Raw genomic sequence first — 15954 nt, forward strand, 5'->3', positions numbered from 1 at the left:
TCGTTCTAGAAACCTTAGGAAAATGAGACAGTAGATCTTATAAAATTATATTAGTGAGCAAAAACCTGACGTGTTTTAGAGTTGTATCACTTTAGGAATCCAGCTTGTCATCTCAAATTTGTTTTTGTGAGCATTACAGTCAGTGGATCAGACCCTGGGGCAAACCCATCAATTCCCCTATTCCAAGTATGGACAAATTTAATTCTAAAGCATTTTGTAGTAGGTAAGGAAGACTGAATCCCATTTTAAGAGGAAATAAAATTCTGTTGCAAATGTGTGCTCCCTGTTTGGACTGTTGGAGCTAATCATAATGAAAACACCTACATTTTACATTCTGGTTTCTAGATACTTGTGCTAGAAGTCGGAATGCAAATAGCATGATGTCCATTCTGGAATGACCACTCATTTAGGTTTTTAACCAGAATTCCTTCTGTGTGACATACTGTTTTACATTGAACTATGTAGCATCTTCTGATTTTTTTTCTCCTCTTCATATCCTCAGAATGCCCTTTATTAATTTCCTTCTCTCTCTTTAATTTTTGTTTCATCACTGTTATGCGGTCATCACGAGGACCCTGGCGCAAATTCCAGTAGAGACACTGGTATTCTTAATAGCTCTGTAGACAACAAAAATGATAATAAGAAGTTCTTCCCTGATCACTGCAAATGTCGTCAGGTGATTTTTACCTAAACGTGTCCTTGCCCTACCTCAGTGTTCCAGGTCCTGTGGAGGCGGAGTTCAGGAGAGAGCCGTGACTTGTCCGGGAGGCCTCTGTGACTGGACGGAAAGGCCCACGCCCACGGTGCCCTGCAACAGCCACCCCTGTTGTCACTGGGCCACTGGAGACTGGGACCTGGTAAGAGTCGGTTATATTCCCTTCCATTTACTTTAGTCTTTTAAAAAATAGCATTTTTTTTCTCTTGATTTCAAAGGTAAGGTACATTCATTGTCAATGTTCAGTGTCTCCATTGATTTACAGAGGGTTTCTACATATTTTAGTTCGGGTACTCTTCTGCCATCCACACCTCTAAGTCTGCTAAAAGTTGATCCTTAACTGACATGTGGTTCAATGTTTACTGTCTTGAGCTCAGAAGAGAAAAGTTCAAATACTATCAAAAGAAAACAGATCAAATACCAATATTATCCCAGAGGCACAAAAACCTAAGGAAAGGCAATTTTGGGTCCCAATACCTTGGATCCTGGGGCTTTTCCTGAAGCAATCAGGAGTGGATATGCCCTGAAGCTTGAGGCTTAGCCTGATTTTGTGAGTTTCAGATCTTGTCAACCCGCAGATCAGCTTGCCAGATGGCCAGCCTGTTGGATGGAGAGACAAACAAAAAATTAAACTGCAAATGAGGGAAAGATTGATTGTCCTCACAGAGTTTACTTGTTATGTAAGTAACTGTATCAGTGACACTGACAACAAAGAATATTCTCCCATAGACAGATTGTGCCATCCCTCTGATTTGTCATATCCTGGATTCTCTAGAAAATAGAGTCTTAAGGCCAAATCTAAAACTTTATTAGTTTATTAGGAAATACAATGTCAAGGACGTAGGGATGATGGGAAAGAGGAGGGAGACAGGGAAGGAGGGGAAACGAATATGAGGTGATACGTTACCAGACTGACCACGTGTCCTAACTGACCACTGCTCGGGGTCAGGAACAACTGGTTGCTTGCTCTCAAAAGAAGACCTTCTAAAAGCTGTATAAACTACCTCCTCTTAGGGTAGTTTGTCCAGGGGCAGGAAGGGAGGAAATGATCTATTGGCTCCTATCTCTTGGGATTGGGTAAAAAGTCTCCTCTCAGATGACTAATATCCCCTGTTGTCCGGGGTTATTCATGTGTGGGCATTGGGCAGGCCCCACCACGTCTCATGTCTCAACAAGAAGAGAGTCGGGAGGTGAGAGGCACACAGCATGGACATGGTGTGCAGGCCAGTGGGTTGGGCTGTGCCTTCCTGAAGTTGGTTACCACCTCAGCGGGGACGGATCAAAGGCCAACAACTGGGAGACGGGGAGGTGGGGGGGGGGGTAGGCAAGAGGATCTGATACACAAATCCCTCAACTATTAATATTTTTTAAAGTAGCTTGTTCTTGTATATTTTGATAGTTATAACACAGGCCAATGCAGTATTTTTGCCAAATGTAATGCCCCCAGATACTTTGAAGCCGCTATATCCTTATTGATTCTCATTGTTCAGAGTGGTGCGGTTGCTCTGCATGCCCATGACTGGTTCACAGGCTGGCATGTGTTCTTGAGAAAGGCTTCTGCTGGCACGTCCAACTCAAGGTTGTGCTGGTCTCTGGCTATCACCCACTTGAATCCAGGAAGAACAAGATGATTCATTAGTGCTAAAGGGACATTGTACATGAATCGTGTGGCCTGCAGAAATACAAAAAATGCATCGTTTATTATTTTCATAGCTTACAAAAATGTCCAGGAGACAAGGAAAAATGATGTCAGCCACTTCATTAGGTAGACAGGGCACATAGTATTTTCTGTGAATTCCCTATTTTCACTGGCATCTAATGTTGATTCATGAATTGCCAAAGGAGATACCGGTGTCAGGGCAAGCTTTTGTTTATGCATCCCACTGAGCTGTCTGCCAGGGCTAGCCCCCAGCTTTCACCCTGTCCCCATGGGTCATGTGAACAGTGGAAAATGTCACGTGCAATTGTAATTTTTTTCATCTAAATGTAATTTAATCACTTTATATTTGGGCATCTTACAATATCTCCCTTGGAAAATGACTTCATTTCCTGTTCCCTAGAAATTCAATTACTCCAAAACCAAATTTCTTCATCCATCATTGAGTTCAGAACCTTTAAGATGAAACCCAACAAATAAATGTGTGTTTCGGGATTAGGCTTTTCCAAAAATACCCTGGGGTGGGGGGGGCGCCTGGGTGGCTCAGTCAGTTAAGCACCTGCCTTCAGCTCAGGTCACGATCCCGGAGTCCCGGGATTGAGCCCTGTGTTGGGCTCCACCCTCAGCGGGGAGTCTGCTTCTCCCTCTGACCCTCCCCCCACCATGCTCTCTCTCTCTCTCAAATAAATAAATAAAATCTTAAAAGAAAAATACCTTGGAACCTTGGGTAACAATATAAGGATCACTAAGCAGATCATATATGACCATTAGAAGAAAATAATTGCTATAACATGAACTATCATGAAAATGTTAAAAATGTGGGCCCCATTAAGGAACACAAAATCCCATAGAAGATTAACAACTACAGATGGACATTTTTAAGTCTGTCGATTCCCTGAGGCTCTAGTACCTTATTATTCATTGTAAAGGAAAGCTGAACGATATTCTTTCTGGCAAGAAAGATAATGATAGCCCAGCAAATATTACAGTAATGACGTGTGAAGCATATCCTGCTCTTAAGGAACTCACTGAGAAGAGAAAATTATCAAAAACACCCCATTTGCCTGTAACAGTGCAGTCAGCTTCTCATTTTGGCACTTAGGTAGCATTCAGTTGTAAAAGGTTTTGTGTGGTGGTGGTTCTTCAATTTCCAGCACCTTTTTTTCAGTTATAATCATCTGTCTGGAGTTAGAACAGAAAGCATTAAAATCAGTGAAAAACTTAAAATACATAGACTGACTCAGCAGTTCTACCTATAATAATTTAGCCCACAAATACACCATCAAACAGAATCCTAGATGATGATAAAGATGTTCATTGCCATGTTGTTTGTAATAGCAATTCCTATAAATAACCTAATCTGCTCTGATAGAACTGGTCAATCTATTAATTTATTATAGTATAGCCCTTTTAAGAATGAGGTAGACCTATATTTCTGAGTTGTAAAAATTTCTAACAGCATAAGTTCAAAATTGCTTTAGAGAGAGTTAGAAGTAACTGCCTCTTGGAGGTGGACATGAGTTAAAGTTTCCCTGGAAGAGCCATGTGTCAAAAGTCCATCAATTGTGCATATCAAAGATGAGGGGACATGAAGAGTAGCTAACACCTACCAAGACAGCTTTTGGAATTGCTCTTGACCTCCAACACCTATTATTAAGTGAAAAAGGCAAATTATAGAGCCCAGGTAACACATGTGGATGGGTTGAACATATATATTTGCCTCTCTTCCCCAAACTGCATTCAATAGAAGAGATAAAAGAATTTAAAAGTGCCACAAATCCACAAAGACAAGAGGACAGGAAACAGTATTGGAGAAGGAGTCAATAAAATTTTGGAAGCTAGAAGCAGATAGCCAAACTTACAGTTGACTTAGCATGCCAGAGAAAGCTGAAAACTGTAGAATAGCAGAGATTTCCCAGGTACCTCTGAGGCAGCAGTGTGTGTGTGTGTGTGTGTGTGTGTGTGTGTGTGTGTGTGTGTGTGTGTGTGTGTGTGATGTTTATGAAGAGAGGCAGTTGGATCTTTAGATCTTTCCTACATCCTGACCATAGCCTGGAGGTCTTCTCACTGGACAAGCAAACCAAGAGAGACTTTGGAATCAGTCCCGGTTGGTAGGGACAAAAGAGCTTATCTCACCAATGATCAAGTGAAAATACACACAGTAAATAGTGTCCTTCCCCCAACAGAGCTCCACAAAGGCAGGGGACTGGGTTAGCCCCAAGAGAAAAAAACCCCACATAATAGATCTCTTCCTGATCACCTTATATAAAGCACCTGTCAGGACCTGCCACACATGAAACTTCCAGTCAGCTCGTAGGTACCTCATCTTAAGTCAATAGCCTAGGATTACTGGACATTTGAAAAAAATCTATCATACCAAGGACAAAATAACACAGAACAAAAGAAACTCCAAGGAACAGAGACCTTGAAAGAAACATCGAATCCCCCCCCGCCAAAAACTATACTCTCTTCAGAGAAACAAGAGACTACATCCATGACATAGCTTCCTAGTACAGCTATACAAAAATATTCAGAGAACATAAGAAAAACTTAAAAATTTTTATAATAGCAAAAGTAAAAATGTAAGTATAAGGATTGGGAAAATAATGTGGAGAAATCTCTCAAGGAGAACAAAGACAAAAAGAAAATAGGATAAAAGATAAGAAACGTAGAGGATCAGACCAGGAGACATAACATCAGAATAAGATTCCAGAAAGGGAGAGTGGGGATGGAATAGAAATGAGGCAGGCAAAGAATTAATAGAAGAAAATTCTCCAGATTTGGAGAACATGAGGCTCCATGCCCATTAAATGCTATAAGAAAAAGGAAAGTCAGGAGAGCAGAGGACCTGTTTCTACACCAGCAGAAGCAGAAAACAAATCTGACTTTACATGGTTGTTACTGGGACTGAACTCAAGGATATCTCCTGAGCACTTAGAACTGTGTCTACCAGGAATTAGTAGTAAGTGCAAGAAAATTATTCAGTGAAGATGCTTGCATTAGTTCTAAAATATCTAATGTTCCTCCTCTTCATATTTCTCCATTCCATCCATGTTGTTTGAGTGGCAGCAACACCAGAGTTTTATAGCTGCCCACAGGGTGAACCTTTGCCGATCATCTGCTGAATCCTGAGAATCAACATTTCCAAACAGAACAGTTTAAGCTGAAGAGAACCCTTGCACTTTGATTGGACAGGGTATCCAGGACTGAGTGAGACTAGCATGGAGTTCAGCTAATCAGCTTTAGCCCCATCCCTATTTTGGGATGCTCAGCTCTACACAAAGATTCCTTATTGTTGCTGCTTCCAAAGAAGTGGAACTGAGCATTCAGAGAGGTGCACCTTCTCTCTAAAACCCCCAACTCACAGCATTACTACTATTAACAGAACCCAAATTAGCAACCATGCTTAATCCTCCAATTAAGTACCACTCAAATTCATGCATCTTCTTTATCACAAGTCGTTTTCATTGACTAATAAATGCATGGACAGTGACCTCTCTGCTTATTTTTGTGCTTGGCTTGGAATTAGTTCTTTCATCTTAATCTGCCCTGCCCAAGAGGGCCAGGAGGACTTCCACACCCAGGACAACCCCAGCCTGGCTCCATCAGACCCTTAGGAGCAGAAAGCAGGAAGGGAAGTCATTTGTTCTTTATCTAACAACCTTATTTTACAGAGAAAGAAAGAAAGAGGTTGAGCGAATGATCCAGGACAATATGAAGTAAATGGAAAAGCCCATCTCTGGAATCCTGGTCCAGTACTCTTTGTCAAATTCTGGCTTGATTAATTTCCCTTGTTCTTCCCGCTGTCCTCTGTTGCACACTTTTGTTTATTCAGGATCAGCTCAGTAGTTATTTCTTACTGGCTTCTGCCCTCTGGGAGGTTTTGATTATATAAGAAAGATAAGGCTAAAAGTAATAAAACACGAAATAGATGTTAATCATTAGAGTATGTGGGGTCCACAATAGCCAAAATGTGGAAGCAACAGTTTGGAAGTATCCAAACAGATGAATGGATAAACAAAGTGTGGTATAAACATACAATGGATAGTATTCCAGCTTAAAAGAAATTCTGGCGCATGCTATAATGCAGAGGAACCTTGGAGACATTATGCTAATTGAAATCAGCAAGGGCCAAAGGACAAATATTGTATGATCCCACTTATATGAGGTAACTACAATAGTCAAATTCATAGAGACAAAAAATAGAATGGTGGTTGCCAGGGGCTAGGGCTGGGGCTGGGAGATGGGGAGCTCTTATTTAACAGGGACAGTGTTTCAATTTGGAAATATGAGAAAGTTCTAGAGATGGATAGAGATGATGATTGTACAGCAGCGAGAATGCACTTAAGGCACTGGACGGTATACTTAAAAATGGGTAAAATACCGAATTTTTATGTTTTATAGGTATACACAATAAAAATACTTTTTTTTTTTTTTCACAAGTATATGTGATAAATTCAGACACATGTTCTCACATCCCCAGGAATCCTAAGCTGCTTTCGCAGGCCAGAGAACCTCCCTTCTGCTGGTAGGCCGCCACTTCCTGACACTGGGGTTCCATGTTACCTGTGGGGCTTGGGGCCACACATGGGCCAGCAGGGCCCATTCCACATTCTCTCTCCATTTCTCCATGGTTTTCTTCTCCCATTTCTCTTTCCTCACATCTGATTCCCAGCCGCAAATCAAAACGAGTTCAGAGAAACTGGATTCCTGAGGCACCGGGGCCTAGATACGAAATTTTATTCTATTTTTCTTGCTGTTCAACCTTCATCCACATTCTTCAGAGAACCCCACAGTAAATTAAGCCAAATTCAGTCCACAGTCAGTAATACAGACTCCTCCTAAATTCACATCTCCAGATGACTAGTGCTTTATTCTCTGACCCCTTCAAGATGATTCCTGATAGTGGAGACTTCTCCCTACTTGAGCACGGCGGCCTTAGAGGCTCCGCTAGAGCCCCCATGGTGCCGCTGGGGAAGACTTGTGACTCTCCGCGCACCCCTCTCTTTCAGTGCACTGCTTCCTGTGGGGGTGGCTTTCAGAAGAGGACCGTCCATTGCGTCTCCTCAGAGGACAGTACGACCGAAGACCGATGCGTGTGTGATCACGAACCCAGACCTGCAGAATTCCGGAAATGCAGTCAGCAGGCCTGCAAGAAGAGTGTTGGTGGGTGAATGACTTCGCCGGCTGGGGAGAGAGCTTTTCATAAATAAGGTGTCCCGTGTGAATCGATGTGGTTAGTTTTAGTCCCCTGTTTTGCGCCAGGAATCTTTATGCTGAAGAGGCCAGCCAGCTCCACTCAAAGCAAGCTGTCCATTTGGTGAGATTTGACTCTAATTCCTGAGGGGTTATTCATCCATTTTCCTACCTCAGAGCGCATTCACACTGACGTCATCCTACACAGACGAGAATCACTTTTGCTTTTTCAGAGATTTCTGAGAGATGTGCCAGCCTTTCTCAGGAAACCAGTCAGGTGCTGAACGGCCTTCTCTGTCGATGCGGCACCACTGGCTTAGATCAGGTTCCACAGAAACAGCTCTGAGGTGCAGATCTGGGTGCAAGGGATCCATTTCAGAAGTGCTCCCGAGGAAAACCATGAAGGGAGTAGGGGAAGTAGAACAGTGGAGGGAGAAAGCACAGCCAGTCAGCTGCTTCAGCCTGGTCCCACAGGGGGGCTCCGGGGTGTAAGCCATGGGTTGGAGCCGTCTGCTCCTGAGGCCCGGGAGCTGGAGTTTCACACTCCCACACTTTTCAACCATGGGCCAAGGGCTACCCCAGCGGAAGGGAATTCACAGGTGTTAAAAGCTCTCTACATGGAGAGACAAACCAGCTCCAGTAGGCTCTGTGGGCAATCCTCCAAAAGAGCCAGGGTCTCTGGGTATTAGTGGCTAAAGAACAGGGATGCTGGGACTGGGGCGTCGGGGGTGACACATGAAAACGGAGCAACAAATCTAAGGAGGGAGACCTGAACAGGGAAGCATCAGTGTTGTCTGCTACATTCAACCTCCACTTTCAGAAAGCATCCCAATACTTAACATGACAAAGGTGATCAGAAGTCATTCAACTTGGGATGCTCACTGATATGTGAGGGTTTTTTTTTTTTTAATTAAATTAAACACCTAGAGAGAAGGTTTTCAGGCAGGGAGAGAGGATTTTTTGATAGTTCCATCTGTTACGAAGTAAAGAATGCCTCTTATAGATGTAGTCCCGAGACTGGGATTTAGAGGGTCAGGTTGAATTTACTCTGCCCCTAATTAAAGAACTGACTACTAGACATCAGCAGCTAAGTGAAAAACTCTTGAAAACCAGCATGTTGGTTGTACACAGTGGTAGTTGTGTTCTGAAGATTCTTCAAGATGAGAGGTAGTGAAGGCTGTGGTCTGTTAATCTATTCCTCACCTCCTTCCAAGGACTGAGGGTGCTGGCGTTCAACAGAGACTGCCATTAGAGTTCATACCCTGAGAAGATTTTCCCTAGAGGTTGCTTGTTGACAAATCATGCACTTACTGAGCAGATATTTGCTGGGCCCTGACTGACTACATGTAAATATAATGTCAAACAAGAAACAAAGCTGCAACCCAGTGACACTGATAAGGGAGGTAAGGATGTTACAAGAGTTCTTGGAAAGGGCATTAACCGTAAACTGGGGAGAGCAGGGAAGGTCTGCAGAGGAAGTGAAGGATGAATAGACAGGTCAGACAGGAGGTTCCTGGAGAGGCCTTCAGTTTCTGCAGTAATCAGGGAAGAATACAAGGTCATGCACAGGAGTTAACTCAAGTATGAAGGTCATGGGAAGCTAAGAATGGTAGGGCTGGAGGGAAAAGCTGGAGCTTTGGAAGCATGCCAGGGAGTTTGGACTTTATCCCCAGTGCAGAAGGAGCACTGGAATATTCCAGACAGGGGTGTGGGGATGAGAAAGTCATGCTGGCTGCCATGTGGAAGATAGACAAGGAAGACCACTTGGGAGACTGCAGCAGTCTAGTCCTGTTTGACCACGCCCAGTGTTAGGGCCTGTTAAAAGTCTACGTAGATAGTCTTTAACTGTTTTATTGCTGGACGGTGCAATCTTCAATAATCGAAACCAAGTTAAATGTATACTTGGTACTTTTTTCTCTTGAAATCTCACACTGACAAGGTGATGACTAACAGCTGACTGGCAACAGATGTAAATAGCAATGAATTCCACTCATCAACAATTATCAGAGCAACAAAAGTTAATTACTAGCTCTCCTGAAGGCAGAGCCATGCTTACTCATATAGAAACAACACGAAGAGCAGCTTCAAGAAATTCCTTGCTTTTAAAAACCCACCACCCACCCTTACCCCTGTGCCCTCTGAAATGCTTTGAAAATAAATCATTCAGTGCCTGGAACCTTGTCAGCCAGCTAGCCGTCACAATAAACATATGCCCTCTGTACATCTTACGAGATCAGATATGAATTCCGCGTGAGGTTTGCTTTCCTCCAGGCCATTTTACTTCCTTTAGATGCCATCTAAGTTGTTGATGATTTAAATTCTAAATCAGAACTACCATTTCCAAAGTAGAGACTGTAAAACCCTAAGTAGGTTAAAAAATTTTTTTTTATTTTATCCAGAAATATTTACTGAGTATCGAGTATATTCTAGGCATTACAATCATAATGATTAAAAAACAAAAGCAAAACTCTTACGCACACCATTCCTGGGGTTTTTTGTTTTGTTTTGTTTTGTTTGTTTGTTTGTTTTAAGGAGTGAGGGGTAGAGAAGGCAAGAGAAAGAATAAGGAAAGTAATAAAGACACTACCTAGGCCCAGAGTTGCTACAAATGAACATTTGAGTCAGCAAACTTTCTACTCAGGAATATTCTTCCAGATGAATAGGATTTCATGTTTTCATTTATTCAGCAAATATAAGGGATCACAAGATACATCTCAGACAAGTGCTAAAAAGTGAGAATACAGAAATGAGTATAATACAGCCCCTGGCCTCAAGGAACCCAAACTCTTACAGAAACTGTATTTGTCAGCAATAGTGAAATTGTTTTTCAACTTTCTTTTGTGGGCAAAATATTATCCTTTCAACCTAGACACAGCTGACAACAAAGAAACAGGCTTCTAACTGTCCCTTTAAATTTCCAAGCTTGGTTTCTGTTGAACTGGCAGAGGCAAATTGGGATCTCCTCTCCAAGTTGCCCCTAATTATAAGCATTGTGTGTGCTTCGGCTGGGATCCAGTTTGCTGATGAACACAACAAGCCTTCATTGTTTTATAATAATAAAGAGAACTGTGCAGTCAAGCCATGCCACGATGTTAGGCTCATGGTCATTGTCTAAATGAGCTTCTAAACATGGGCCTGGAACACAGGCTCCCAATTTAGGCCACCACTATCCGTTCTTCCTTCAAGTCCCCCACTCTCGAACAGGAGGACCGCAAGACCCAGCATGCTCCCAGGGCTCCGAGGACCATTGAAAAGCAGGGTTCAAAAAAAAAAAAGAAAAGCAGGGTTCATAATCCCATGGTTCCCAAGATCAGGCAAGAACAGCAGGTGTGGCTGAGCCTCTGTTGTTCCTGTAGGTGTCACCTGACCTGCCAGTTGGGGGGCCTATGTTGAACAAGTGAAGATGCTGTGTTCAAGGAACATCTGCCCATGTGACCCCCTCCTCCCCCATCGCCAGTACAAGAGCTTCATTCCCTTGGTGGCAGAGTTTTAGAGGCACTGAAGCAACAACCGAATCCCAGCCACCAGCTACATGTCAGCTATGCAATATTGGGCCAGTTACTAAGCCTTTCTGGAACCCTCAGTTTTTAAAAGAATAATTATACCTACGAATACATTTCTATATGGATCCAATGAGATGGTATACAGTAAGTACATTACCTGGTATGGGGTAAGTGCGCAATACGTTGTATTTCTGTTATGACTATTGTCATAGGGGAGGAGGTGCATTACTGTCCTAGGGCTACCATAACCAACTACCAGGAACTAAAGAGCTTAAAGCAACAGAAAGGTATTCTCACAGTTCTGGAGGCCAGAAGTTCAAAAAATCAAAGTCTCGATAGGGCCATGCTCTCTGTCTTAGCTTCTGGTGGTTGCTAACAATCCCTGGCTTTCCTTGGCTTGTAGCTGGGTCACTTCAATCTCTGCCTCTGTCCTCACATGGCCAGCTTCCCCTCAGATGTCAGTGTCTTCTGGTGGCTTTCTCTTCACTGTGTGTACCTGTGTCTCCTCCAGGACACTAGTCATATTGGATTAAGGGCCCACCCTATTCTGGTATGGCCTCATCTTAATTTATATCATTATTACACCTTCAAAGAAATATTTCCACATAAGGTCACATTCACATGTACCACTCCCACTTTGGGGGACACTTAAACTTTGGAGGATGTAGTTCAGCCCACACAGGTTAGGGCTTTGGGAGCCTCTAGGAAGCCCTTTTTAGAATGGTAAACACCCTTGAGAGATCACACCAGAGCCTTATCAGAAAAGGTTCATACCACCACTTACAGAACAGTTCAAGATAGAATGTAGTGCCGTGTTTGAGCAAATATTACAATAATAATGCAAGTTTGGAGACTGATGTGGGCCAGCATGGCCAAGAGAAGCTTCATGAAGAGATGGGATGCAAGCTGAGCTTTCACACTTCCTCTGTCTTCTTCCTTTCCTGAAGTAGCCCCAGAGCACTCCCATACTCATGTCAGGGAAGACGTGGGGCAGAGAGCCACACCACATGCGCCTCTTCCAGCCACCCTCCACAAGGGCTTCAGGAGACACTGGCTAAGAAATTGGAGCAGGCCCGTGACACCCAGGCATCCGTGCTGGTCCTGTTCCAAAGCCAGCAGCCTAGAAAGGAATCCTTGCCTGGTTCTGAATACCAGCGCACGTGATGCCTGGCCCAGACCCCACGGAGAACACCAGCTGCCCTCTTGGAGCTGTGGGAGAGCTCCAAGAGCCCAAATTCTTCTTCCAGTAGGAATCCTTGGCTGAAACGTGTACTTCTTCTGAAACAGAGCACCGAAGAAACTTTCCTGTGGGACTTTAGGAGAGATTGGATTTTATAATAGGCTTAAAGAGGAGGCCTAAAGAATAAAAGAATCAGCAGTGAAGGTTTTTGGGTTCTAGGAACATTGTGCGTTACCGATTCCCAAGTGCCATTCGAACCTGCAAACAAAATAGGATTCTGACAGCTAACCGAAGACATTTATTTCTTTGCGGAAAAACAAGGTGCCATCGAGAGAATGATGAGCTATGAGGAGATTAAAAGCATTTTTTTTTTTTTTTTTGCTTTCATGACTGGAAGGTGAAAAAAAGGCAGAAAGAGGAAAAAATACTCGCACAGTTTTTGGGTAGAGGATAGTACCTCAATCTCTACTTTTACTGCCAGTCCTATTGACAGAAGACAGGAGTCTATGAAAAAAGTTTTTCTTCAAAACTATTCAAATCTCTTCTGTAAGGAAGAAAGCAAGGCAACCAGAGCTCAGAGAGGCCCTCAGGCAAAGTTTGAAACAATTTCACTTTAGAGAAGAAAAATCTGCTCTTTGGGGCCTTACTGAATATCTTCCAGCCCAAGAGTACGTGGACCAGGCCAACCTGAGTACCGCTGCTAGAATGTATGTGCTGGGGACCCCTGAGAAATTCCCTGCATCTTGGATGAGGAAATGAGGCCAAGGGGTGGGGGTGGGGGGGGGATGAGGGACTTACTTGCCTAGAGGTTTCAGAGTAGAACAAGGATTAGAATCCAGGTAACTCATCGGATGCTTACTGTGGGAATTATCTGTGTATGTTTTATGCTTTCATCTACGTGGTACATTTCTGGAGGGCAGTGATCACATTTTATATATCTGTAGCTTCTGCTCTGCTGAGCTCTGCTCTGAACCCGTTGGTTAGTCAGCTAGCTGGGTTATTGTCTGGTGCTTTGAATGATATGATTGATAAAACTGTCTCTGTTTAGCTCTGGCTGTGCTGCTTACCAGCTGGGTAACATTGTGCAGGTTTTTAACTTCTGTAGGCTTCACAGTCCTCGTTTGTATAATGGAAAGACTCCTATTTGCCTGATAGCACTGCTGGGGATATTAAGTGAAGCAATGCTTGTGAAACATCGCGTTCAACTATCGCATGACAATACTGCAGACCCAAACACCTCTAAACCCAGGGCCTTAAAACTACAATCATGTGTAGTTAGCTCAGCGTCTGAAGGTCAGCTAAGGTTCAGCTAATCTAGCTTAGCCTTGGTTGGCCTTGACTGCCAGCCGTAGGTTTGGTCTAGGTTTGCTCCATGTGTCTCCCATCCTCCGTAGTCCACTAGCTGTGCAAACCAGGTCCTTCTCCTGGGGACAGCAGAAGCTCATCAGGCCGGGCTCATCCCCCTGCACCTCCCAAGGCCCCGTAGGGATCATCTCTACTGATACCACATTGTCCAAGGCAAGTATTGGGCTGAAGCCAAAGTCGAGCAGTGAAGTATTCACCACCCACCAGGCAGCCATGGCAAGGGTGGGAATGTGTATAACACTGTTACACAGTAGTGAAGAACTGTGACTGATAATTCAGTTTAACATAAACACTTTGCACAGTGTCTGTTACATAATCACTGTTCAGTGGGTGTCAGCTACTATGAATTATTGTGAAGCCTTTCTGGGTAGACATATAACATCTTCCATTAATAGAAGTTGTGCTCATTCACTTACAAAGGATAATCTTTGTGGTTTTTTTTTTTTTTCTTATTTTTCTCTCCTTCCACAGATTTACTTTGCACCAAGGACAACTTATCAGCCAGTTTCTGCCAAACACTAAAAACCATGAAGAAATGTTCTGTGCCCACTGTGAGGGCTCAGTGCTGCTTCTCATGTTCCCAGACACACATCGTCCACACCCGAAGGCCAAGAAAGCCACAGTTGCTCAAAAACCCCAAAGCATTCTAAGTCCAGAAGGAAGCCACCCCCCACCACAGACTACAGCAGCCCGGGGACTGACTCGACTGCATTCCAGCCCCAGGAAACCATTTTGCTGAGGTTTTTCGGGTCCAACTTTGGCTCAAAACAAAATCCCCTGTGTCTTATTAGCCACAAAATGCCCTTGCAAAAGCCATGGGACTGTAATGCTTGCTGCTCCCTGATAGGCAGGTGAGATATCCAGGAGGTTCAGGCATCTCCTGGGATGTGCTCTTGGGAAAGGTGCCAAATTAGGTAAGTCAGTGACATGATGTCTTTCCCTCCCTTAAAACTAAAAACGAAGACACCAGATTTTTCCCAGACTACCTCAGGAGTATCAGGAACTAGAACCACATGCATCCAGGGAGCAGTCTTGTTAATTTAGCTTGGTGAAATCATCCTTTTTTTCCTCCTTACTTGGGGAAGCTGCTGTTTAATAGGCGTGGGAGAAATTTCAGGAACATTCTTTAATTCACCCAGGCAGAGGGCCACTTTCTTCAGCTAGCACTCAGCTGGGGCAGGGAGAGAAAGTGTTGGCTATTATCACTCAGCCCCTGTAGACTCGGTATCCGGGCTCTTTAGACTCTCGTGCCTGCCTAGAGACACAAGAAATGAGAGGAAATGGTCAGAAACTGTAGGATTTAGTAAAGGTAAGGGATTTAGCTTAATTCTAGGGGAGACATTTCTGACTCAAGGATAATTTCTATGAAAACTCTTAAAAAGAAATGAACAGAAATCAATTTCTTGCCGGTATAAGAAAAGAAACATGGACCTTTATACTTCCCACTTTCCTGGCCAATACCTTTCCTTTGGGGAAGAGCTGATGAGTCTTCCCATCTGACTTCCTCTCCAGTGTGTTCCTTGCCTGAATCATCAACTCAGAGGATCAACTGTCTTTCCACTGCTGGGGGTTCCTGCACAACAGCTGCCATAGCCAGGTCCATGGGTGCGACATACCCCCACCTACCCCAAGGATGGAAGATGGAGCTCAAGATCAAAATATTTCAGAGGACCAGGTCAACTGTATTAAGTACAAGAACTTGATACAAACTTCTAGTCTTGAGGGAAAAAACCCACAACTCAAAGTGAGGTTAAACATGACCCTAGTACACCCAATAGTTACTTTTGAAGGTCTGTTCCTTGGTCTGTTCTCCAAGTCAGGAGAGTCCAAAACAGTGAAATGAACGTGAAAATGCTTATTCTGGATGTTCTCACCACCCATCAGGAGGCTGTGGTCTCAAATACAAGGCAACTTTCCTCGTTTGTAAGGGGAGGCATTTACATGAACTGAACCCAGAGAGCGAGGATGGGTGGGTGGGTGGGCCGCTTGACAGAGGAGAAGGCAGGGATGGGGCCTTCATGTCATGAGCAGCATAGTTCAGACTTATGCACAGGTAGAGGGCAGTTACTATTCACCATGGAGCACAGTGTCCCCTAGCTCCCTTGAATTGCCTATCCATTCAGCAGAATGGTGCTATTGAAAAATGGTGCTAGTATCTAGAAGGTGGCAGAACTAACATAAACACATAGATAGATGTGTTTGTACAAGTGGGCAAGTCTATCCACATCCGTTAAATATGTAATGGTGTTGCTGGCCAATGCCAGTTCTATTGCTTGGACACTAGAAGCTTAACATTGTTGTATGATGTGCTTTTTATTTTTTTTTTCAAGCCATTAAT

The 15954-nt window shown here is 43.6% G+C and overlaps 1 protein-coding gene across 1 annotated transcript in view; it reads left to right on the forward strand.

Annotated features, from left to right (window-relative positions):
* Positions 1–14266, forward strand: part of ADAMTS12 (ADAM metallopeptidase with thrombospondin type 1 motif 12) — a 297496-nt gene extending 283230 nt beyond the window's left edge. The window contains exons 22-24 of the mRNA XM_028098089.2: positions 714–857; positions 7385–7538; positions 14088–14266. Of these exons, the coding sequence (XP_027953890.1) occupies positions 714–857; positions 7385–7538; positions 14088–14266 (477 nt within the window). The remainder of the gene's footprint in view (positions 1–713; positions 858–7384; positions 7539–14087) is intronic.
* The last annotated feature ends 1688 nt before the right edge of the window (positions 14267–15954 follow it).

This window comes from Eumetopias jubatus, unplaced genomic scaffold, assembly GCF_037043125.1.
Source record: "Eumetopias jubatus isolate StellerSeaLion01/CBP00866 unplaced genomic scaffold, mEumJub1_p1.0 scaffold_5, whole genome shotgun sequence".
Classification (NCBI taxonomy): Eukaryota; Metazoa; Chordata; class Mammalia; order Carnivora; family Otariidae; genus Eumetopias; species Eumetopias jubatus.